Here is a 26,705-nt window from a genome sequence, read left to right as displayed (position 1 = left end):
AACATTATAGACAGAAGAAAACAACAACTGTACTTTTCTCTCACTTACAAAGGCCAAGTTTGGTCTGGATACCAACTGGAAGGAGATTCTTTTTTTCATTGCTTCCATTAAATAAATCCATCAAAACTATATCTGGGATTAGCATGATTCCAGGATCTGGGCAATATTAGGTCTCATAATGTCTTGACTACAGAAGGTAGATCTGAAAAATTTAAAGGGAAAAAAATGATATTAATATGATTCCAGGGGGAAAAAGGCATTGGTAGATCTTCTTCATGAGTAATTATTACTTTGTAAACACCTGTGCAAATATAGTGTTGATTTTTAAAATACATTTCCTTTTCTTTAATGGCAATATTTCAAGGTGTACAAATTTTCACACTGGTTACAAATTTCAAATTATATGTGGATTATAAATGCCATTTATAAAATTTAAACCATGTTTGAAAAAGCAAAGGAAAAAATAATACTTACTCATATCCATATTTTCCAGATCTATCTGTCACCATTTCTGCTCCCAACTTGTTCTGAGAATGTTCAAACGAATGTTCCTCCCAAATGAACTCAATAGTTGTAATGTTTCCAACGTTAACATCGGTATCAATTAATTTGGTATACGTCATGCCTGGCTGCAGTGTTCCACTGTAAACAGAAAAACAAGACTTGTAAGTTTGCCCCGGGTATTCACAAGGTTGAAGTGGAAGACAACATCTGCGTGTATATCACGCAAGAGACAGTTGCATTTGCTGGCATCTGCTTGTAGGCGATTTATTCTTTCCATTCACGTTGATCAGCATCTCAGAACAGCGTGGCTCTGAAGCCTGAAGGAAGGGTGAGTTGATTTTCAGGGGATGCCTACAGAGGCATTATCTTGATGAGTTCTCCATAATGAAAGATCTAGTCTTGGCTTTGTAGAATCAGAAACCAGATTTTATTAACACCAGGAAGTGATCAAACTGTCAATGATGGACGAAATTCACACAAAACTGATCTATAAACTAGAAGCGTGTTTATCAATTGACAATGGGAAATGCTTCCTTTATATTAACCAAAATGTTCTCTTTTTTTTTCCCTAGTCCTTCTTTATCTGTATAAAAAGAATTGGGCAACCAAACTAGTGATCAAAAGATGCTTTGGGCTGGCCCCGTGGCTTAGCGGTTAAGTGCGTGCACTCCGCTACCGGCGGCCTGGGTTCAGATCCCAGGCGCGCACCGACGCACCACTTGTTCAGCCACGCTGAGGCCGCGTCCCACATACAGCAACTAGAAGGATGTGCAACTATGACATACAACTATCTACTGGGGCTTTGGGGAGAAAAAGGGGGAAAAAAAAAAGGAGGAGGATTGGCAATAGATGTTAGCTCAGGGCCGGTCTTCCTCAGCAAAAAGAGGAGGATTAGCATGGATGTTAGCTCAAGGCTGATCTTCCTCACACACACAAAAAAAAGATGCTTTGGTGAGCAGGGCAATAGAGCAAAGTGGATTATCTTGAGGCATAAGGCATATTTTATCCAAGCCAAAATTAGGCCAAATGAGATTTCTTTACTCCTGCTATTTCCTTGTTCCTTTGTTAATTTATTGTCTGTCTCCTCTAACTGGAAGATAAGTTCCAGGAGAGTAGGACCTGTGTCTGTGTCCCCAGCAATTAGAACATTTCCTGGTACATGGTAGGCATTTAAACGTTTGTTAAACGAATGAATGAATGAATGTTACTATTCCTAGGGCCTGTCTTAGTCTATTACATGTAGAACACATTGACTTCATTATCAGAAGGCAACTTTTCTTCCAGGTTCTTAGGGATAATCTCCCTGGCGCTCCATGAACTGCCTTCACTCAGTGCACCCACGGTGCAGTCCTTCATGACAGCGTCATTAGAAGCCCAAATAACTAAAATATAATCTACAATGAAGCCAGGTTCTTAAAGCTTGACTGAATATGAATAGACTAGCATACAAATTCATTTAGCGGACTTCATTTCAAGTTGAGACATTTACTGTGAACCTGAAATGCTTAATTATTCTTAAAAGAGGATTGGGTTCACCATGCAACAACATTACAAAGAGCTTCTTTAGACATTAGCAAAAGAAATACACAGATGTCAAAACATTTTCACAAATCTTAAAAGGGGCAGGAACTGCCTATTGGTCCCCACCGGCCCCTGGCCAGGTGCCTCTGCGCAGTGCACAAACCACACAGTGTCCTGGGGGCCTCAGTGCCAAAGGCACACAATTGTGTTGAACTGGTCTCAGGGGAATAGCTTAATGGAGACATGAAGAACAGGTGGAAACGAGATCTGCTAAGATAGGGAAGGGTGTTTGGAAGAAAGGAACAGCGTGGGTGAAGTCAGGAAGGGAGAAAAGGATGGGATCTATCAAATGCTGAGTGAAACAATCATTGTAATCTGGCTGAACCAAAGATGAATAAAGCCAAACAGTGGGGGACATGGCTAGAAAGATGGGCTGGAGCCTGTGAATTAACCAGGACCCAGACAACCACTGACTGAACCCGTATTATAAGCAGTTGCACCAAGGCAAGATGATGTGCACAAACTCTGCCAGAGTGATTGATGCATCCCTCAACTGGCAAAATAACCACAAAATCTCTGCTTGTCATGCCTCTGCCTAGGATTTGAAGACGTTGGAAATCCCAGAGGCAAAACATTTAATCCATTCACCAGTTTGCAAAAAGGTAGCATCTAATTAGTGTGGAGAATGTTAATTCTGAAATGAATTACAGAATTAAACAATGAAGGTGAAATATGTAAAACAAAAATGGTTAGGCTGATCAAAGAAATGATTAAGGAAAATTCAATAAAAAAGGGAACATTAGCCCAAGATACACAGTGAATGTCTCTACCAAATTATTCCTACTTTTGTCTGTTCCGACACATGTCCTGTATCTGTGGGTACTACTGAGAAAGCTTATTAGAAATTTGGCAATTGATATAAATGTCTTATTTCATAAGTAATTTGTAATCTATACAAACAAAAATATATGCTCGAATTTGTACACTACTAATGGACTAGATTAAAAATATGTCTTGTTCACTGCCATTTTTTTTCCACTTGCTTTACTATCTAGATCTGTATATTTATGTTATCATTATGTAACATTTTCTGTTTGTAGCTGGAACTGCAAAGAAAATAGATATTATGATTTCTATTTTATATCTGGAAAACATGAAGTAAAAAGAAAAGTCAAATATAACATGATAGCCTGTAGTATTGTAGGAAAAGACGAGACAGAGCTGCTTCACGAGCCGGTCTAACCAAGTGCCCAGCACTGTTACCTGCCAGTTCCTGGTCCTTGCCTACCTGGCCAACACTAACTCTTCTGTTTGCCCAGCTGCTCCACCCACACGGAGAAAAACGGTCCCTTGAGTGACATTGTTTCCAGCGAGTTTAACAGACAATTTGTGCCTCCAACCTGGAAATAAAGAAAAAAAGGAGAGAAAATGAAGGGTTAAATACATGTGAAAAGCACGACATTCTGGACGCTTTAATGTAAATGCAACTTTCAAGGTTAAAGTGAAACAAGGCTGTTCATGTTCAAGAAAAAATACAACTTTAGATTGTTTGAGTGAATTTGCTGAAAAAACTACATTTAAAAATAATATAAATTTTAGTTTTCCAAAAGTAGATAGTTTAGGGGCTGGCCTTGTGGTGCAGTGGTTAAATCTGGTGTGCTCCGCTTTGGCGGCCTGGGTTCGCAGGTTCAGATCCCAGGTATGGGTCTACACCACTCATCAAGCCATACTGTGGTGGAGACCCACATACAAAATATAGGAAGGTTGGTACAGATGTTAGCTCAGGGCTAATCTTCCTCACCAAAAAAACAAAAACAAAAACAAACAAACAAAAATCTAGACTATTGGTGTTGAACACAATGTAGTCTATACAGAAACTGAAATATAATAATGTACACCTGAAATTTCCACAATTTTATAAGCCAATATGACCTCAATAAAATAACTTTAAAAAAACAGAAAAGAAAGGAAATACAGCTCCCACCGTCACTTCTCTACTGAAACTATTCTCCCCAAGCTCAATGACTGAACTGGTGCTTCATCCAACAAGCCCTTTGGGCCCCTGTCTCATTTGATCTTTTAGCTTATTTAGCGCAGTGAATGCATCCTTCCTTCCTTTCTTATCTCTTTCTTCCCTTGGCTCCTTTGACTACTACTCCACACTAATTTGTCTTCTCTCTCTCTCTCTGCTCATTCCTCAGTCTCTTTTGCAGGGGTCTCTTTATTTGACACACTCTTCATGGGTAATTATATCATCTACTTTCATGGCTCTGATTACCATTCTAACGGGGTGACTCTCAAATCTCTATCTGTAGACCACCGCAATCTCCAGAGGCTGAGGGCCATATCTCCAACCGCCTCGTGGGCATGCACACTCCCAAGTCCTAAAGGCATCTCAAACCTAACATGTTAGAAACTGAGCCCATCAACTTACTCGAAACCAGCCTCTCTTCCTGTGTTGCCAAGTTCAGCAAATGGCACTTCATCCACCTGGCCAGAATCATCCTTGATTTCTGGCTTTTCCGCATTCCTCAGATCCATTCACCAGGTTCCTTTCTGTTTCTACCCCCTAATCATCTCTCCATCTCTCTCTGCCTTTCTGTCTGGATTGTTACAACAACTGTTCTCTTTTTTTCTCCCAGCTTTATTGAGATATAATTGACATAACATTTTATAAGTTTATACAACGTGATGATTTGATATACATACATTGTGAAATGATTACCACAATAAGGTTAGTTAACACATCCGTCACCTCATATGCTGGTGAGGCAGCAACAGTTCTAACAGGTCACTCAGCCTCCATCTTGTCCCTCTATAATCCATGCAGCAACTAGAGTGATTTTTCAAAAAACCAATCTGATAATACCCTTCAGTGGCTTTCCTTTAGCCCCAAGATAAAGCCTAAACTCCCCACATGGCACACAATTTCATTATTCGACCCAATTTACTTCTCCCACCTCATCTCATATTACTCTCCTCCTGGTCGCTGTAGTCCCAGCAGGAGGATCGTCTTGCAGTTTCTGCTCTCTTACCTCCTAGAGTTCACATAAGCTTTTCCTTCTGCCTGGAATACCCCCATTTCCTTCTCCCTCTTATTCATCTTTCAGGAGTCAGCTTAGAAATTGCTTTCCCTCAGAAGTAACCCCTGACCTGGTTGTGGAAGTTCCTCCTTTGTTTCCTAACACAAAGTTTCTTACCCGAGATCTGAAATCGAAACTCAGATTTTTTTTGCTGTCTTCCCCACTAGCCTAAACTCACTGTATTGTTCTTCATTGCATCCTCAAAGTCTGGCCCAATGCCCAGTTATTTAGTAGACACTCAGTAAAAACTGCTGAATTTTTAAAGATAAGTACCTTAAAGCATTACAATAAAACTTAGCTACAATACTTACGAGCAAATGGGGAAAGAGCCCCTGTGTTTAAAAAATAATATGATCTATTAGGCTTCCCAGTTTTGACATGAAATCTATCAGCAAAATGACCCATCGTTGGACAACCTTCTTTGGGACAATGGAAGCAATTTCCCTGGTGACAGAAAATAAGAGGCAATTAGAAATGTAATTATAAATGTTGTCCTTCAATAAACTCATGGTATGTTACTAAACTATAATAACTCTTTGGAATCTAAATAAAGTACATGCATTTAAAATTGACTGAGTTGCCTAACAGGCCACAGTGTCTGTTTTCAAAAACAAAACAACTGAAGGGAAAAAGAAAAATGGCCTATTAGAAAAATGGGTAAAAGATATGAAGAGACAATCCAGAGAAGAGGAAACTCAAATAGCCAATAACTATGTGAAAAGATGCTCAATCTCACTAGTTGTCAGGGATGAGCTAATTAAAACAACATGCAATTTCATACTCAGCAGATTTGCAAAAATTAAAACAATTGGCAATACCAAGTACTGGTGAAGACACGGAGTGGAGGATTCTCATTTGCTTCTGTTGCGAATATAAATGGACAGACATTGCAGACAGCAATTTGGTTATGTCTAATAAAGACAGAAATGCACATACGCTTTTGACAATTTCACTTCTATTATATGCCATAAAGAAACTTCTACCCAAGTACATAAGGAGACACGCAGAGGTCTTTATTGCAGAATTGCTTTTAATAACAAAAATTGAAATCAACCAAAACTCACATTAGTAGGGGAATGAATAAATACATTGTGGCTAATTCCTAGAAAGTAAATACATAGATTTACTTCATCATTTACATACATCACCATAGATTTCAAATTTATAAAATTAAAAAAAAAAAAGCAAATCCAGAAAGATACTTACAGCATGCTGCTATTTATTTCATATATATATCTGATTCACTTTAAACTCTATCTTAGGGGAAGCAGTGAGGGAATATAAGGCACTTCAATTCTTTAATTTTATCTGTATGTTTTAAAATCTAACTAACAAGATGTTAACTTTAAAAAAAGTCTGGGTAGCACAGTGCGAGTATTTGCTATTTCAGATTTTGAACTTTTAGATTTATAAACCATGGACATTTGGGCTAGGACTATAGTAAAACACCCCATTTAAAATTCTATTTTTAGCTCATATTTACTGGGTGCTTACCCTATGCCAAGAGCTGTTCTAAGCACTTTATGTGCATTTAACTCAATTAATCCTCACAAAGTCCCTAATTATTATAATGCTTTTCCTTTCTCTTTTGCAGATGTGGAAACTGAAGTACAGAGAAGTTAAACACTTTGTCCAGTGTTGCACGGCTAGTAAGTGCAAGAATCCCTCTTCATTTTATTTTATTTTATTTTATTTTATTCTATTCTATTTATTTTATTTTTCTGCCTATTTGGGTAAAAGTACAATAAAATACATCAAGGAAATTGACTCGAGGTTCTCTAGTTTGTAACCATAACTAGCATCCATGGGCACAGAAGCCTAAGCTTCTCCAATCAGACAGATTGAACCCCATTATCTCTGAATACGCCGTGACTCTGAGGGCCAGCCTTTAGTATAGTAAAGGATCCTTTAGCCACTCAGAGCAACATCCGGGGCCAGGAGAAGGGAGAGGTGGTGGGGAAGGCGGTTATAGGCAGAAACGCCAGTGCTTGGCTGGCAAGCTTTCTGAGAACGGCAGTTCACCAGAGCACATTATGAGTACGGACAACTGACTCAGGAAACTGAGAAGACGGCCGGACGACCTCCACTCACCTTGCTCTGTAACAGGAGGGAAATGCTTATTCCTGTCCCAACACTGCACTTATTCACAAAGTGCTATTACTTACAATAAATTTTGGCTGGAAACCCCACGTTTTTCTACCCTGATAAAAGAGGGAACTAGGTCTCTAAAGCACAAGAAGGAAAATCTTTCCACTTCCCACTACAAAATAGATTTTCATCCTCCTTTTCATGGTGATAACCAAGTGAAAAACACATTTAGCTCAGATCTGGCACGGCATGCTTTATGAATCAAGCAAAATCAGATCTGGTATTTTGTCACATATTGATGTGTGTGGAACTCCTGTGAGCTATCTATGCCTTAGTTCTGCTCTGTATAAATAATTAAATTTTAAAAGAATAATTTTCATGTTCCAAGTAAATAGTAATTTGTTTGATTGGTTCAGACTTCTCAGGGCGTCTTTGAAGATGACATTTAAAATATATACACAGAAAAATTTTTGCCCTGGACTTTTGCCTGTTACACAGTAGCATCTAATTACTGCATAACAAATGGCCAAAAAAGCGAAATTGGATATAATCTTCAAAAGAGCTGAAACAACCAGAATACAAATAGTTGGTTCAGTTATTTAAGCCCCTCAGCAACCCGAGCTACTGTTCAGTACTCGGCACAGAAAGAATCTATTATTTCCCGAAATGGCAGATGCATTTTTTGCCACATACTCAAAGCCCTAATTTTTAGTTGGCTTTAAAAAATGACTTGCTAATTAAATTCCACTGCAAAATGCTTTACTTACTGCTGTAAAAGATTCGTAGGATCTACAAGGATAAGCAATAAACGCATCAGGATTGAGGATGCTTTCAATATAAAAGCGATGACTTCGGGCATGGTTGCAATCAAAGAAGGAAGTCACTTCTGTGAAAACAATTTCCAATTAACTGATAGCAGCGAACTGATTAACTGATAACTGATAGTATGAACCATCTCTTGGAAAAAGTAACTTTAAATGACAGTTTCTTGACTTGGGTCTAGACAGCCAGACCTTGCATGTGGGTTTGGATATTGCACAACTTTTATCAATATTCAATATCATTTTCTTTGTGCCAAAGTAGCTTTGAGTAAATCTAATGGGACATTCAAGCAGGGTAAATAAACAAATGCAAATTAGGTGACTCTGTGCTCTGACACTAACATCCTCAACACTTCCTGGATCTCTGACATAAGCACTTAGAGCTTTAAGCATCCCTGTGCACACAGTGTCTCCAACTCAGACCAATTAATTCTGTCTCCCTGTTTCTGCAGGAAGGACTGACTTCCCTCCTATTCAATCACAAAACAGCCAGCAATGTTAACCTGTACACACCTTCAGCTGAGCTGTAAGCTGTGACAGGTGAGAGGTATTATAAAGAATGCTAAAGACAAATTAGTTCTGTCATTGTCAGGCATAACATTATTGCCACCAATAGTCAGGATTATTGTAATAATAAACAAGATCTAAATACATTTGTGTAGTCTAAAGTTCTCATAGCAGTCCAGCCATTTATGCTCTCTTTACCTTACATAAGAACATTTTTAATGCATGGCATAGACTATTCTTCCAATGACCTACACAGCTTGGTTGATCTTTGAGAACCTGGATTTGGGTTTCAGTACACATAGGAAACCATTATTCTATAATAGCAGCCTCCAGTGAAGCACTCCTTCCTAGGTCCTCACCCCTTTGCAATATCATATTACTATTCCTCCCTTCAAGAGATGGAGCTTATTTTTTTACCCTCGGGGTTACAGGCTAGTCTTGTGACTTCCTCTGACCAATAGAATGTGGAGGAACTAAAACTGTGCAAGTTCCAGGGCCTCGGTCTTAAGACACCTTCCAGCATCCACTCTTGCTCTCTTGGAACCCAGCCTCTATATTAAGAAATCCAGGTTAACTGGTTAGGGAGAGAGGCCCTGAAGGCTAACAGACCAGTTGAAGAGGAGAACCAGTACTAAGATCCCAGACATGGAAGGCCATCTTGGATCTTCCCACCCAGCCTAGCCCAGCTCAGCCCCCAGCTAGACACAATCACATGAGTTATCCCAATGGATACATCCCAAAGCAGAATCTTGGCAGAACTCTGCCTGAATCTTGAGCCTCAGAACCATGGGCAATATAACCATTGTTCTTTTAAGCCACTATGGTTTGTTACGCAATAGATAACTGAGATAGTACAATTTCCGAAATGCAATATAGAAGCAGAGATCAATAATTGGCATTATCTTTTTTTTAATGAGGACTTCTCTTACATCAGCTCTTTTTATATACAGATTTATATTCACAACTAATTGTGATTTAGACAAGATGCTTAATTAGAATATAGGAACTATGAATTTTAAAAGTAAATGGTTTCTTAGTAATAAATATAATGTAAAATAGAATATCTTGAAGTCTTAAAACTCATATAAAGACTTAACATGAATGATAAATGTGCTTTTAATCCAATAAAGTTGTAGGAAATCTTATCATGTCTCAAAAAGATAGCATATGATAAATGTATTTTACTTGAATTAATTCTTACAGAATTTCAAATGCTCTGTGTATAACACTTAATATAGTTATGTAAAGGAGTCTTATGATCTATATTTTATCCTAACAGAAGGATTTTAAATCATAATATGGAAAATAATAAGAGAAATAAGTTTTATAACAGGCCTTTTTTGAATGAATTTTGCTTATCTGTACTAGATGGAATTGGCTTTAATTTTCATTTTGAGTATCTGTAGATTCACCAGTTTTTTTTTAAGTAGTCATCGCAAATAGATATTTCTAATAACATTTATTCTTTCAGAACAAATGTTAAAACTTTGTAATTTATCTCTAGTGAAGAGGAAGTTTGAGCTATTCTCAACGTCGTGATCTGTGTATCTTTCCTCTACAACAGCCAAATGGAAGATCAAATAATTACATCATCTAGATGTTCTGACCACATGGGATCAGGTGGTGAGATATTTAGAATCATCCAGATATTTATTATCATATCATCATTCTTATATTATGAAGTAGTGTTATATTATGTATGATGTATTTCACTATTTACATGATGATAATACATAAAAATATGGAGGAATATAATTCCTAAATAATAACTTTTTGGTGCCCTATAACTGCCTTATAGGTATTATTATTATTGGAAACTACTATAATAGGTTAAATACTATTTGTTTAATTTGTGATTAATTTATTTTGTGATCCAGAGTGATTCTGTTAAAAGTAAGCCCAACTATGTCTCTCTTCTGCTCAAAATCCTCCCATGGCTCCCATGTCACTTGAGTAAAAGCTGGAGTCTTTACCATTATCCGCAAGGCCCTGTATTATCTCTCTCTGTTTCTGTTCCTTCTCTACCTCATGCCCTACTACTCTCCTTTCACTTCACTCCAGCCACAGTGGGCTCCTCACTGCCATGAACCTCATGCAGGCTCCTGTCCCAGGCCCTTTGTTCTTGCTATCCCCACCCCTCAGCCTGGAATGCCTTTCCTCTAGGCATCCACAAGACTAACGCCTTTAGGTCATCTTTTCAGAAAGGACTCCCTGGCCACCCTATCAAAAATCTCCTTCCCTTACTCCACCCCCACTGTCACCAACACATCATGTTCCCAGTCCATGCTTTATTTTGTTTCCTTAGCATTTAGTTTTTTTTTGTTTTCTAGCAAATTAGAATATTAGCTATAAGGGAGGGATTTTTGTCTTTTGTATTCATTCCTACAACTGCTGTTCCTAAAATAATGCCTGGCACATAGTAAGCACTCAATACATATTTGTTGGATGAATGAACACATCCTCCTTATTTATATTGAGTGAATACAATATGCTAGACATTCTGTCTGTAGAACCTTGCAGATCTCACAACTAGTGGGAGCTTCATACTTGCGACTTGTGTTTTGGGCTAAAACATATTTTTATATTATATTATATACAAAAGGATGTGGATCTTGTCCAAGGAGGGAGCTGAGTGAATGTTTAACAGTAGCCTTCATATTTTAGAAAGTATTTACCTTCTTTGTAAGCATTGAAATCAAATTTAAATAAAGGCGTAATTAAGTCTTCACATCCTGGCATGTGCTTCCCTCCATTTGGGTAAAAATCAAGATGACCACAAGCATTGATAGTTCCAATACCTGAAATAGATAAAAGCAGAATAAATGCTTCTAAAATTCTCCTCTAGCTTCAGTGTAGCTTCTGTTTGTGTTAAAAACTTACCAAGCTCAAAGAGGAGGCGAACTGCATTTGTATGAATAACATCGACAAAGTTGGCATCCGAGGGGTCAAGCCTGACTTCATTTGGAGTGTTGTGGAAATATGGCCCTGCTGGGTCCAACCCTAGGAAAAAGCATAATGTCTATTATATAAAAGAGTACATCAATAGTGTTGTTATTTTGGAAGGATAGATGGTAAAGGCAAGGTATTCTCTTCTATATGATTTATATAGGTGAAACACCACTCAGGACAAAGTACAGGTATACAAGCTGAGTATATAAATGCCAGGTCTGTATAGGTTGCAATGTCAGATTCCTGCACACAAGTAAGACTGTGTCTAGACAGTGCCAAACAGCTAACGAAGTGAGGAAAATCAAAGTGGCTATTCTAGAGTCTGTACATGGACTACCATATATACAATTAAGGTTACAGATTGCAGATGATCTCGAAGGAAACATCTGTATGCAAAAAAAATAGAAATAAAACATAAGCGCTCTTCAATATGTAAAGATGAATCTATAAGGCAACATAGTTAAAATAATAGAATCACAATGGAATCATAATCCTCAGCTAAGGCTCACTTAGTTCCACTTCGTTATATTACAAATGAAAAGCCTGAAGCCCAGTGAAGTGAAGTGACTTGACAAGGCCACCATATGTAAGAGGGAAAATGAACAAAGAGCCCAGGTGTCCAGACTCTTAGCCCATTGTCTCTTGTTCAAATGCCTAGTAAAATAAAGCTAGAATATCTACAGGTCTCTAAAATGCTATGACCATTCACATATCCACTCATTACACATCTGACAATTACTTATCAAGCACTTACTATGTCCCACGAACTAAGTTCAGCACTCAGATACGAGGATGAAGTCCTAGCCTTGTCCACAAAGAGCTTTCCATTTTGTGGGGAAGGCACCTCAGTCCAGTGCAGAGACAGAGGTGAGCATAGGTGTTATACGGGCACAGAGAAGCAACCTGTAACCCAGTCTTGGGAAATGAGGACACGCCTCTGCTGGGGATGGGAAATACACGTAGAGATCTGAGAGACCAGAGGAGTCAGCCAGGGTAAAGACGGGGTCAGTCGCATCCCCAGGGGAGGAAAGAGGATGTAGGTGGCCTCCGAATGAGAAAGTTAAGCACAGTTGGGAAACTGTCACTAGTTTGCAAGGACTGGTGTGTAGAGTTCTAGAATTTGGTGAAAAATGAAGATACCATTGTAAGCAAGAGCCAGATGTAATTTGAGCCAGGATAAGGAGTTTGGACATCATCTGGCTGTCAATGGGCAGCTCTTATAAGTTTGCCAAAGGGGAGATTTATATTTTAGCAAGATCTCCTTGCTGTCACGTGGAGACTGGGGCCCAGCATGGAGAGGATGTGGAGCAGAGCTGCAGCCGCCCCCTCTGGAAACGTGGCTTGAGTGAGAAGTGAGGATGCGTGCCACAGGTGTGGGGTGTTTTTTGCACACTTAGTATCAGCACACTTAGCCTGCCATAGAATTTGGTTTTTGTTTTTATTTTTCTAATTAATATAATCACTGGAAAAGAAATGATAGAATGAGAAGAGGAGAGAAAGGGGGCCTAGGTTGGAACCTTGAAGAACACCAAAGTCTAAGGGAGGCAAGAGAAAAGGAACCTGCACAAGAGCCCAGAGAGAAGCCATCAGAGAAAAACAAAGACAACCCAGAAGTGGCAGAACCACAGAAGCTAAGAGGAGAGGGTATTTCAACATGGTGGGTGGCGTTGACGGGTCACATTCTGCGCTGTACCCGCTGTATTTGTTCTGCGTGGCTGTTTTGTTCAGATGGTTGTAGGTTTGCTTCATTGACCTCTCTAATTTTATCTTTCCACCTGTGCTCTGAGGCCCATCCCCGCTTTGGAGACTTGACTCTGTCATTCATCCACTCGTTCTCCAATCTCATCAAGCTCTCTTCCCCAGCTCAGTCTATTAGCCCTGATATGGCCCATTCCTTCCGGGCCATACAGCCCCTTCTAACTGATGCTCTGGCTTTTCTCGTTCCTCAGATCCCAACTCCTCCAAAGTGGAGTGGCCGCATCTCCTCAGGGGCCGTCCTCTCCTCAACCCACTGCAGTCCAGTTTCTGCCAAAACCACGCTTAAAAGAAAGACAAAAGCATTTATCTCAAAATTAACCTTCAACTCTAGGAAGAATTTTTTTTTTCCTGCTAGTGTGCAATCACCGATTAGCTACAGCCTTCTGATGAGGTCAGGAGCCCTGCAGAGACACACCCAAATACAGCAGGTACACCTCAGACTATATTGATCTGAGGACAAGGCAACTAGATAAAAAGTTAAAAAGAAAAGACAACTAGTCCTTCCAAGAGGCAGGAAAGAGGGGACCTTGGATGTGTAGTTCTAGGATATCTCAGGAGGAAGGTCAACAGAAGGAGGAGAACTATTAGGTTCAACATATTAATTGATCTGAGGCGTGACGCCTACATATGAGCGAGAGCTTAACCATTTGGGATCTGAATCTATTACTGTGTATGTATTTGGGTGCATGTGGGTCAGCACAGAGGGAGTAATCTCTTCTCAAATAGGGAAAACATGGATGCTGCTTATAGATAAAAGGAAAATAAAAGTTTGAATCGGCTGAGTAACCCGCATGCTATAGTCATTTATGACAACTGCCTACCAGTTACAGATAATTACCACAGACATAGACACTTATGCATGTCATAAAATCTATCATATTAATTTTGTTTTTAACTGGTTTTATTATACAGCTTTTCTGAGGTCTCAGTTCTGTTATTTCAAGGAACATGACTGTTCAAAAACTAATCACTTGGAAGGAATGTGGATTGAAACATCCAAATGACATAAATTCTTTGGACGTTCGGAGAGCCTTTAAAAATTTATTGTTTTCTATTTACTCAACGGTATAATTCACTTGGCAGGAAAAACTGGAGTTAAATAGTATCTGATTTTTGAAATAAGAATTAAGGAAGACAAAAGTACCATGAGTTTATTGTAACCCAGTGTGAATTTTTAATGCATATACGGTGATGTTCTTCCCTTTAATTTATGGCTGAAATGCCCCACAGGCTGTGTGGGCCCAATGAGGTTCTGCCTTCACAATTCGGGCCCATTTCTTCTTTCCTCTGGGCTTGCAAACTTAGAGCAAAGGGGAATTTCTGCCACCCAACGACTTCAGAGTAAAAATACAATTTTTAGTATCCTAAATAAAAATAGTGGCGGTGGACTGGGGTTGGAGTTGGGATCAGAGAGCTGGGAGAAAGAAGAAAGTTTCAGCAGGAAAAGCCTGTTATACCAAGAGACTGCAGAGGCAAAATACTTTAAACCCAATTTGGAATCTTAACTGTTTTTAGAAAAAATATTTTTAATTGAAAAGTGAAATTAAAGCATATGTGTGTGCATTTGTGTGTGTGTACACAGAATTGCAGTTTATTGTTTTTTTTTGTTAACAAACAGAAATTGTGCACCTACAAAGTGAGGGCCTGGGGTGGGGGTGGGGCAAGGGAGGCTTTCTAAGTAGTTCAGAGTCTACTGAGAATAACAAGTGCATAAATAATTATAAGACCATGTGATACAATATTTGTATTTTCAAATGTAATAGAGGCATATTGCAAAGAGTGTGGGATGCACAGAGAATTAACTCTGCCTGAGGAAGAAACATTTGAGATGAATCTTGAAGGATGAAGAGCGGATGCTTAGGGTGAGGGGCAACAGCATGTGGAAAGACAAAGAAACATGAAAAAACACGCCGAAACCTGAGATGTTTCTATGACAAGCTAAGAAGCTTTAGGCAATGGGAAGTTTCAAGCAGTGGAGTGGCAGGGCCTGTGCTGAGAAAGATGATGACACTGGCAGTGCTTGTGGAAGACTGGGCTGGGGCACCAGCCAAGGACAGCCAAGATCCAGGCAAGAGATGGAGAGGACCCGAACCAGGACGGCAGCCAGGCCACAGAGAGGCACAAAGCAGATGCAGACATGGGACACGCTGACTGACTTGTCAGTTGGAGATGCAGAGGGGAGAGAGGCCAGCCCAGCTTGTCGATAACGGAGTGGATATTTTGATCTCCATCCACTTGACTCAGTTGGTTTGGAAAAGAGTGCAGAGAAGAGATATGGTTAATTATCATCTTCAAAAACCTAATTCATGGCGTATACTTTATTCTTCAGCTTATTTTTAGATTTAACAGTATATCCAGGGGTAATATTCAAAATTTTAGCAACTGGACCGGCATGGGCACGCCCCTTAAACAAACCAATTCAGCACTGCCAGCGTGTACTGGGTGAGCTGCCACCCAGATGTGTCGTGGACATCCAGGACTGTCAGTGGGGCTCTAACTCAGTCTTTGTATTAATGATGTGGAATCACAAAGCAGGGAATGTGTCACAGTTCGTTCACCCGTCCCCTACAGGTGGACGATCCCATAGTTTCCATTACTTTGCCACCACAGATAATGCTGCGGTGAAGGCCCTTGAACATGTGCCCACACACTCATGCTTGAAAGCACCTTCATGTTTTAGTGTAGGTGAGTCACTATTTTTGATTTTGTGTGTAAACAAATATGTAAACAGATTCAAGGCCCAACTCCAGGGCAGGCTTACCAGTTATTCTTCCAAGGCCTGGTGTCCGTGAGCCAGCTTCTCCAGCCAGGTGAGCTCCCAAGCTGTGGCCAATCAAGTGTACTTTAGAAGGGGAATATCCAAACTTTTTCTGATAGGGTTTTTTTTTAAAAAATAGAAAACAGAACAAGTATTTTTAAAAGAGCAGGCAGAATGGATTTAAATGTGCTTAAAATAAAGGAAGAGCTGACATATTTCTCCCTCTCACACCATGACGGACTGGTAAAAGGAAAAAGTGACCCCCACAGCCACCTATGTCGGCTGAGTGGAGAGAGCATCAGGCGGGCCTGAAGGAACGCCTCTGTCGGAGCTCTTCTCCCCGCACTCAGGAGCCGCATGGTCCTCAGGAACAAGAGGACAGCCCAGCGACTGTGTCTATGGCTGCCAGCTCGTGCCCATCCTTCCTGAGGCCCAACCCTTCCAGCACGCCCTCAACACAGGTCAAAGGCCGCTCAGGCCTGAGCTGTTATCTGTCTCACCTGTGTCTTTTTCCTCCAGGTTAAGGCAACTCTAGCAAACGTCTGAGATGGCTTTGATTTTCAAAGAGGGGCTTTTAAGAATATTCACAAAGAGACTATGTGACTAAGAGTTCACACACACACACACACACACACACACAACTTACCAGGGAACACAGGAGCAAGGTTTTCAGTTTCATCCAAATTTCAGGCTCTCTTTATGATAATAGTGAAAATCAAGTAATTGCCCTCACTTGGATAAATTTGTCATTTGATCAAACGTTCCATTTTTTTCCACCAGTAATGACAGTATTATGTGCTGCTTTATGAGGAAGAGTATTTTCTCTCTCGTTTACACGTGAATAGCTGCCCAGGAAAGGCTCCTGGTCCTGAGGGCCCCCTTCCTCCACTCCTGCCACCATTTTAAATCTCGGCTTTCTTTCCTAGCTTCCTATACAGGCTGGTATCTGAGATCAGCTCTCAGCCTTCCTCCCCTTCAGCCTTCTCTCCTCCTTCCCCATCTACCTCGTACCCTCTTCCCAGGCCCCTGCTTGCTCCAGGGCCAATCCAGGTGGGGACGTGGCCTAGTTACCTGTGATGAGATGAGAGAAACTGAGGCAGAGAAAAGACTCATACCTGTTCCTCAGCTGCTCCCTCTGCAGGCCTGGCTTCTGGATTATTCCCAGGGGGCTCCCTCACCCTATATCCACTCCTACTCTTCACCTTAGGCCTCCAAGGTGGCTGGGTCAATCCAATGAACATTTAATTCAGCAAACACTTTTCCCTTAGGTTCAGCAAACATCTCTTCCCAGCTTTCTATAAGCCTCTAGTATTTATATCCTGGTCCTAGAAGAGTCCACAGCTTAGGCCCCAGGATCAATGAAGAAATTCACAAAAGCTTACAACTGGTTTTTCTCCAAAGAGGAGACGAGGCCAGTTTCATCCTTTGTATACAAAGACCCACTGGAAGTACCTCCTTGCACTCTAGTCTCCCCTGACAGAAGGGACAGAGCAGATAGAGAGGTGTGTGGCGGGGGGCATGAGTATTTGGCTCCCAGATTCCTTCTCTGGGCTGTTTGCTAACTGTGCTCAGGGTTCCAGATCACCCTGCCTGGCCACCCATCTAAGGGAGCTGGTCTGCACTCTGCATCCCACTGCTTGGGGTGTTCTTCCCAGCACTTGTCCCTATGCTCTGTCAGAGCAGAAGCACCATCTCACTCACCGTGTCCCTTCAGTGCCTAGAATAGTGCCCGGCCCACAGCAAGTGCAGAGTAAAATATTTGTTGAATGAATAAGTGAACCCTCCTTAGAAATCTGAAAGGGTCATAAATCTTTCGATTTTACTTCACTGCATTTTAGGGTGGGAAATTACTTTCTATAATGGTAGAGCATTTGGAGATTTATATATGTCTCAAGGTATATCCTTCATAAACAGTGAAGTCTATTTGATACTTTTAGAAAATGTGTAGGGGGGCGGGCCGGTGGCACAAGCAGTTAAGTGTGCATGCTCCACTACAGTGGCTCGGGGTTTGCCGGTTCAGAACCCTGGGCGCGCACCGAGGCACTGCTTGGCAAGCCATGCTGTGGCGGCATCCCATATAAAGTGGAGGAAGATGGGCACGGATGTTAGCCAAGGGCCAGTCTTCCTCAGCAAAAAAAGAGGAGAGTTGGCAGATGTTAGCACAGGGCTGATCTCACAAAAAAAAAAAAAGAAAATATGTAGGTTAATGAGTTCTGCCTGGCCTATAGACCTAACTAATTCACTGCCATAGAACCCCATTTCTGTAGGAAAATGCATTTCACGCTCTAAACAAATAGCATTTGGAAGACTGAAACAGTTTATAATCATTGAGGATAGGTTTACAATGTGGTAAAATCTAACCTAGATGGCCCAACACGCTGACCAAGGCAGCAGCCTTGGCCCGAGGGAGACATTTGGTGAGGAGCCTGTGAAGGGACACTGCCACCAAGTGGCACTTTGTGTAACCACAGGCACTTATTTCACAAGAAGTAACTTCCCTTTTCTGGCTACCATACTGGAATGCTTATTATTTCACATGTTCAATACTTGCATAAGCTAATAAAAAGAACATAAAATTGGGGCCAGCCCTGTGGCATAGCGGTTAAGTGCTCACGCTCCACTCTGCTTCAGCGGCCCGGGGTTCACAGGTTCGGATCCCGGGCACGCACTGACGCACCGCTTGTCAGGCCATGCTGTGGTGGTGTCCCATATAAAGTAGAGGAAGATGGGCACGGATGTTAGCCCAGGGCCAGTCTTCCTCAGCAAAAAGAGGAAGATTGGTCACAGATGTTAGCTCAGGGCTAATCTTCCACACACACACACACACACACACACACACAAAAGAACATAAAATTGCCCCAAATTCTTGGTGTTATGATGCAAAACCAAGTAAATATAATTTTTAAAAAATCAACTCTTCTTACCACGAGAACATCAATAAAATAAGCCACTTCTGCACCGACAACTCGGAGATTGTTTACGGCATGGATATATTCCAGCGAACCGTTAATCCAGTCTAAATTAATGCAGTTCACATCCTCCACTTTTAGCAACACCTGGTACAAAGATTTATTGTAAGTATTAAAGAAATAAGAATTAAAGAAAGCCAAAATGCCAGAACAATTGATGCCATGATAAGAAATAACACTAGCAGGTATTGAAAACCTACCACATGCGAGGTCCCGTCCTAATCCTTTTACGTGTACACAGTAATTTATTTCATCCTCAGTTACAGATAAGGAAACTGAGGCACAGATAGGTTAATTAACTTGCCCACAATCACAGAGCTCATAAGTAGAACCATGATATGAATTCAGACAGCCTAATTCCCTTATACTATATAGCCTTATAAATAATTAATTGCTTACTACATTAGCAGTATATTAATCTTGAGTATAAGAGAGGAAACTTAATTTCATGGATTGAACTTGGAAATTTTTTCCTTAAATTAAACAAGAAATTGATCACACTATTCAATCTTTTGTCAAAGGTAAGAATTTAGCAAAGAATAATTATAAAGTACGCTCCCTTTATAATCTATGCAATTCATAATAAGTGAAAATAAATGGAAAATGTATAATTCATTTGAGACCTTGGAACACAGACAACGTAAATAACCGAATGGAGGATTTCCACAAATACACATTAATACCATGCAAAGTACATTCACGTTAAACATAAAGCTCTCATACTAGTGTAAAGAAGAGTTTATTCACACCATACATTGCACATGTCTTGCTGCCATTTGCCATCTGTTTTCCATCCAGCTATGTTCATACGGGTGATCTTGTCTGTTCCGAAGTCTGAGGCTTGGATGGTTAAATAATTAACTGCACTGATCTCCTGTTTCAAGTGAAAAGAGATTAAGGTAAAATAATAATTCAAAACTATGTAACATTTAGTAGAATTATTCTAAATCTACTCAGAAGTCTTCTGCTATATATGATTTTTAACAACCTTCTTTAATACATTTTTACCAAAGAAACAGTTACTGCTACATGTTGCAAAAGTACCAAGAAATTATTAATGCGTTATAAAATGCAATATACATATTTAATCATGAGGAAAGGAAATAAAAACGTTTGGTTTTAAGGCAACGTTTGTAAGACAATGTTGGGTCAGTTTCAAGCAGAATTTCAGTAAACCTTACTTTTGTATAGCACATCACAGTTGTCAACATATTTCATGGGAATTGTCTTATTTGAGGCTTAGAAGCATGCTATAAGGGTAGCAAAAAAGATTTTTTTGCAGTTCCTCCTCACTCTATAAGAGAGGAATAGTGGTAAGAATCTCACTACATGAAATACAACAGCATATTAAAGATAGTTTTACATGATTACATTAACCATTCTTTTGTATTTCTTGTATTTTGTTGGACCGTTTTTATAACCAAATTCTCACAGACGTTAGAATTCTATGAATGCAAGTGATTTCATTATTAAGAAAAAATTAAAAGGCACAAGTATAACCAATTCTATGGAGAAAAAATGAAGACTCTAATCAGCAAATAGCAAGTTTCACAATGGTGAATCATATAACTGGAAAGCAACACATTTAGATACTTAGGAAATTCAAACGACGAGCCTATTACTAGCTACCTGTGTTTAATAGTAATATGCAGTTCGTCATACAACTTGCTGGCTAGCTAAAGCATCTCCAAGACTGTATGCACGCGATTATGAGAATCATAAGTTGGTTACACAGTAATTAGAACATAGCGAACGCTTACATCTGTCTATGTGCCAGAAGTTGTTCTAAGCTCTTTATAGAGTAGCTCATGTAACCCTCACAACACTGTGAGTTTGGTACTAATTTTACAGATTAGGAAGGGGCACAATGAGAGGTCAGGTCACTGGTCCAAAAGTACCGCACCTAATGAGTCCTGGAGCTGGGGTTCAAATTCACATAGTCTTCTCTGAAGTCATGTGCTTAACCACTGGGTTCTCAAGTTCTGATCTGATCAGAGTGTTCTCAAGTTCTGATCTGATCAGAGTGTTCTCGACTGATACGGCCCAGACTGGATGTGGGATCTGCTGAGGTAGGTAATAAAATCAATTGTATTCGGGATTTCTAGGAAGCACTTCTCTGCTAAATACTGGAATCCAAGTGCAAAAATATTTGTCCATCTATGCATCTAAAAGAATTCAGGTGCTCATTCCCCTCCAGCTAGAGCCCCTTAAACATCTACTACATTCCTGTTTCCACACCAAAAAAGCCTATTTTGGAGAGGGAATTTAGTGGAAAAAATTTGTTTAGTCTTCCCCCATCATGTGAATAGTTTGTAGAAGTGGGACCTCAAGCAAGCCTCGAAGTGGCAATTTGACAAGTATTGTGGGATCTGAGCATCCTCCATTGTCACAAAAGCCACTGAGGAATTTAATAAAGTAGAAAAGGTAGAAAAAACATTTTTGTTGACTTCACATTCAATCTAGCACACCACTCTAAAATGGCATACTAACCTAGAAAATGGGAAACTCCAAACAACATCATCATGAATCAAAAGAAGACAACTCGGATTCTGCTGCCACAAGGATAGAAACTAAAGAGAGTGTCAGAACAGAACAGGTTATCCAGAGAAAGGGGTCATTCAAGTATCAGTGTTTAGCTGGGTGTTTAGCTGGCCTTTTCTCTTAATATTCTTATCTTTGAGTCGTCATGGAGCCTAATTTGTGTGAGATCAACCCATTCTACAACTGCTGACTCCTTTCCAGGTGACTTCATTTCCAGTAAGTCAAAAATAGTCACCAGTTATTTACGTTCTAGCCTTGACAAAAGCTGCAGGCACAGAAACTGCCATAATTATGCAAAACGTGCCTCACCACTAGTGATTGCATGAGCCTCTAGGTTAAGGAGTCATGAATTCCTGGGGGAAGTGGGTTGCTTTTATTCTTACAAAAATGTAGCTGAGACGACCTATGACTCTCAGAAGACCAAGTTCATTGCACCATGTTTGCCCTTGACAATTCCTCCCTCTGAGAGAAAAGTACGTTAAACCATTGCATAGTTTACTTCTGCTTTCTCATAAACAAAAGCAGTCAGATTTGTACAGCACAGCATGTGGGTCAAGACTGGGACACTCCTTGTTTTCAATAGTGTACCTTGACTCATCCTATATCATCACTGTTGTTAAAAAACCCTTTAACAGCAAACCCTCAGGCTTCCACTATTGCAAAATTCAGGTACAGATCTGGTTTGTCACACATGATTCTTTCCAAACAGAAGGGAGTAGGGAAGACGTGAGGAACATTGTTTTTATGGTCTCTTTATTAGGAAAGTGCTTGGTTTCTGATGTTCTCTTCATCGCCTTTAGGGCCTAGCCTCGCCTAAAGACTGGTCTTCATCACCTTCTGTGTTAGCACCTGTGTTCTACAAGGTTCAGTGCATGGCCACTGTGCAGAAGGATAAAGGACCAACGAGTCCTGTGAGGACTGAGGGTCAAGACCAGGGGATACAGGTAGCCCTTAATGGACACACATACCCTGAAAGTCCTACACAGACAGAGAAGTTGCCCCAAAACGTTTGTATCCAACACAGATTCTCTTTATATTTTTTAAAATTGTGGCAAAATACACATAACATAAAAATTACCATTTTAACCATTTTTAAGTGTACAATTCAGTAGCATTAAGTCATTTACATTGTTGTGCAACCATCACCACCACCACTTTCCAGAACTTTTTCATCATCCCAAACTGAAATTGTGCACCAATTAAACAGTAACTCTCCATGACTCCCTCCCCCCAGACCCTAGTAACTACTATTCTACCTTCTGTCTCTATGAAATTGGCTATTCTAGGTACCTCTTTTAACTGGAACAATACAATATTTGTCCTTTTGTGTCTGGCTTATTTAACTTAGCAAAATATTTTCAAAGTTCATCTATGTTGTAGCATCTGTCAGAATTTAATTTCTTTTTAAAGCTGAGTAATATTCCTCTCTGCTTTTTGATAGTTAGAAAAATCAAACTTTTGAGGGCACTTTCTTTATAAGTTTCTCTATACCTAAAATAAGGGCTTTCCTTCTTTGTTCTAGCTGGTGCCATCATCTACAGAATAGATGGCATATTTCAGTAAAGAGTTGTGTGTCCATATGTACGTGTGTGTCTGCTAAGTAGACAGCTACAAATCAGATTATGTTTGTAGGGTGCAAAGGCAGAGCAGAAGGCTGTCTTGGCTGGCAAGGCCTGCCCTGTGTGTGATGGGTCTGATGGACAGCAAACCTCAAGGTTATACATGCAGGAAAAGACTGGAAATGATCTTGCATTGGGAGTGCTCCTTCTCTGGCTCCTTTCCCTCCTGCTCCCTAAATATCGATGCTCCACCTGGGTCTAGTATCATGCTTTTTTCTCTGTCCCTAAGATCATATCATCTTTTGGGTTTCAACTCTGACCTCTGGGTAAAAGACTTTCAAAATTCTTTCTCCAGCTCTGTACTGTCTGCTAAGCAAAATAAGACTAAAATCTCCAATAGCTTGTCCAAACCTCATCTCTCCAAAATTTAACTCATTCTCTTTCACCCCAAATTTTTCTGACAAGAGGGCCATTATTCTCCCTATCTCTCATGTGAAATCTCAGGACAGTTTATGATGTTTACCATGTCAATTTTCTATTATCACACTCACTCTCATTACTCTGGTGCAGGCTAGTTCCCCATGTCTGAACCAAACTGCACTATAGCTTTCTATTCAACCCTATCAAACAGAACTTTCTGCGATGATGGAAATATCCTGTATTTGCACTGTCCAATATGGTAGCCACTAGCCATGTGGGGCTATGAGCACTTGAAATGGGGTTGGTGCAACTGAAGAACTGAATTTTTAATTTTATTTAATTTTAATACCACATGTAGCTAGTGGCTCCCATGTTGGACTGCACAGTACTAAATGGTCTAGCAGTCACCTCCAGGCTCTCCCAGCTCCAGGCAAGAAGGTATACTGCAGTCAGAGTAAATGTCCTAAAGCCTCTTTAAAAACTCTCAGTGGGGCCTCCTGGCTCACAGGATGAAGTCTGAACTCTACCGGAACGAGGTCCACAATCTGTCTCTAAGCTACTTTTCTAACTAACTCCACATTTGAGGACTCCTTCTCTGTCCCCAGTCCAACCCAACATGTTGTTGTTCATCAAACATGCTCTACAGTTTCTCTCCTTTACGTATTTGTCCATGTCATTTCCCTGTCTGTCTCTGCTTACAAAAACCCTGCCCATCCTCCAGGACACACCTCAAATACGTGTCCTCAAAGCCTTTCTTTGTTCCCATCCCTACCCCTAAGGGGAAGGTAAGCCCTTCTTCACTGTGCTCCAGAGTCTTTTATTTGTATCTTAGATCACAGATCATAATTTCTGTTGCAATGGAGGTATTTGTTTACATACCCCGTTCCCTTAATATAAGAAATTTAAGACACTGTCTTGTTTACTCAATTTAATACATAATAGGCACTGTTGCTTGTTCATTGTCTTACATGTGGAAGGCTTTCAATTAATATATTAACCAAATGAAATATCAAATTTACCTCATATGAAACAACATATTCAGCGCAATCTTTATATTGAAATACTAAGACAAATAACACGAGAAAAAAATCTGGCTCATAATACCAAAAAGAGATATTTGCCTTTAAATCAATAGTTTATGCCATACTAGGTTACTGCATCTATGTCTTCTATATCTATAGCTACCTCTTATATTTTAGAATAATCCATGTGTGAAGGCAGCAAGTCAGCTTACCTGATAGGTTTTGGGATTACGTCTAGTGTAGAGCAGAAAGCGAGTGTTTATCTCCTCTGGAGACCAGGGTAAACCTGCCAGCTCTCTCGACAAAGTCCCAGTCCATGGTACACCATCTCTAAAGCACCCCACCCTTTCATAGCAAACTTCTTTTCCTACAGCAAAAAGATAAGAGTGTCAGTACTGCAACAACCAGGCCAGAGAGAGACTGTTTCTCACTGTGAGGGTTAATTGAAATTAGTCTTTAAGTTGAAGGAGTCTGACTCAGGGAGATTCTCTTCAAAAAATGCCCTCTTCTCCCCTCCCCTCTTTATCCCTTCCCCATATCATGACCGTGACCATGTAGATTGCAATGCTGCAGATGAGACTATACGGGCTTTGGAATCATACATTCCCGGCTTTGGGTGATTATTTCACCTTTTTTGAGTCTCAGTTTCCTCCTCTGCAAAATGGAAATAATATCACAACCTCGTTATGAAGACGAAATGAACTATTAAACAGGACAGGCTTTATTAACCGGCCTGAGACATAAGATGGAATACTGTGTCCTCCCTGAACTTTTGCCTATTCTTGTTAGACTGAAAGCTCTTGGTGAAAGGGATCTTTGTGTCCCCAGAGCCTGGCACAATGCCTGGCATACAGTAGGAGTCCAATATATGTTTTCTAAGAGTGTAAATGAGAGCAAAGTGTCATCTAGTTTTAGCCAAGTTTCTTCTTTCCAGAGCTCAATTTACTCATCTCTAAAATGAGGGGCTTTGGGGAAACTGAGTCTTAATCATTTCTGCCATTTGCTGATTCTGATTTATCCTTTCACGATGGCCTTTCATTTTCAGTTTCATTTAATACTCAGACAGGAACAAAAACCCCAAAACAAATAACTTCACTTCATGCTGTTTTATGGAGGGATAGTTTAATTTATTCAATTAGGATTATAATTTTTAACCATTATTTATTCAATTTATTATTGATTTATCAATTTATTGCTATTATTTATTAAATTGATTATAACTTATTCAATTTATGATTATTCATTAGTATTGGTTAGATCTGTTTGAAGACTTGAAATTGAGGATTTTCTTTTATCACTTACCAAAAAATACTAAATAAGTCTTTGACTCTCAAATCCACCAGATTTTAACTTCAAAATTTTAGGATATTTTGCTTTTTCTCCATGAGCTAAGAATGAGATTCCACAATAAATATAAAGAGAGAGGATAAGGAATTAAAATTATATTTTTAATGAAGGAAATGTTTGCACATTAAAAAAAAAATTGTACAGATGAGCAACATTCCTTGCCTACCCCCAGACCCAACCTTCCCCCAGAGGCAACCACTTGTAAAGATATTTGCAGATCTTGTGGTTCCCTCCATATCTATGTAGAATGTGCTTATACTGCCAAGTTTCGATTTATCAACTTTAGTCACACATGATCTATTAACTTGCTGCAAAAATATTTGAAGGTTTAACCCACCTATTCCTTGAATCAGCCAGGATCAGGGCAAGCAAAAGAAACCACCCTAGTTATCTTAACTCTGAGAGTTTAACATAATGAATTGTTATTAATCGGGTACAGGAGAACGCAAGACAAAAGGGGACACTGTGGGAACTCACAAGTAGGAACCTCAGGGAGCAGCTACCAGCGCGAGGGCTGCCGAAAGAAACGGAAAAGGTTGGGTTATTCAAATGTGGAATCTTGGGGCAGGCGCTGCTAAACCCGGGGGAGGGAGTGCTGCACTCCAGAGCTGGGACTCGGGCTCCGGAGGAGCGAGTGCTGGCCGGCTGGTGCAGGCACCTTCGAGTGGGCACCATGCGTCTGGTTCTCGGAGTACTGGAAAAGCTGCACGCCGGCACCAAGTGCTGCTACTGCATCGCCTATTCGTGCCGGGGTGTAACGCCGGTGCTGGAAAAACGCACACGGGAACCAGGAGCAAACAGGAAGGAACACCTCCTTTCTCAACCTCCTGGAGCCTCCGTGTCCCTCTAGTGCCCCTA

At 40.2% G+C, this 26,705-nt stretch overlaps 1 protein-coding gene across 1 annotated transcript; it reads right to left on the bottom strand.

Moving 5' to 3' along the window:
* Positions 1–33: 33 nt before the first annotated feature.
* On the bottom strand, positions 34–25,104 carry PNLIPRP3 (pancreatic lipase related protein 3). The gene is made up of 12 exons (XM_087433012.1): positions 25,086–25,104; positions 24,713–24,867; positions 19,713–19,832; positions 18,914–19,045; positions 15,993–16,101; positions 11,405–11,524; positions 11,200–11,322; positions 7,964–8,082; positions 5,420–5,552; positions 3,314–3,425; positions 475–642; positions 34–202 (listed from the first exon to the last, which is right to left on the bottom strand). Exons 1-12 carry the CDS (start codon positions 25,102–25,104, stop codon positions 139–141), a joined length of 1,374 nt encoding a protein of 457 aa, XP_087289138.1. The 3' UTR covers positions 34–138.
* Positions 25,105–26,705: the final 1,601 nt, after the last annotated feature.

Source organism: Ceratotherium simum, chromosome 6, assembly GCF_057802395.1.
Source record: "Ceratotherium simum simum isolate JZ-2026a chromosome 6, ASM5780239v1, whole genome shotgun sequence".
Classification (NCBI taxonomy): domain Eukaryota; kingdom Metazoa; phylum Chordata; class Mammalia; order Perissodactyla; family Rhinocerotidae; genus Ceratotherium; species Ceratotherium simum.
Note: the sequence above shows the minus strand (reverse complement) of the source record. Positions and strands in the feature narration are given on the sequence as shown.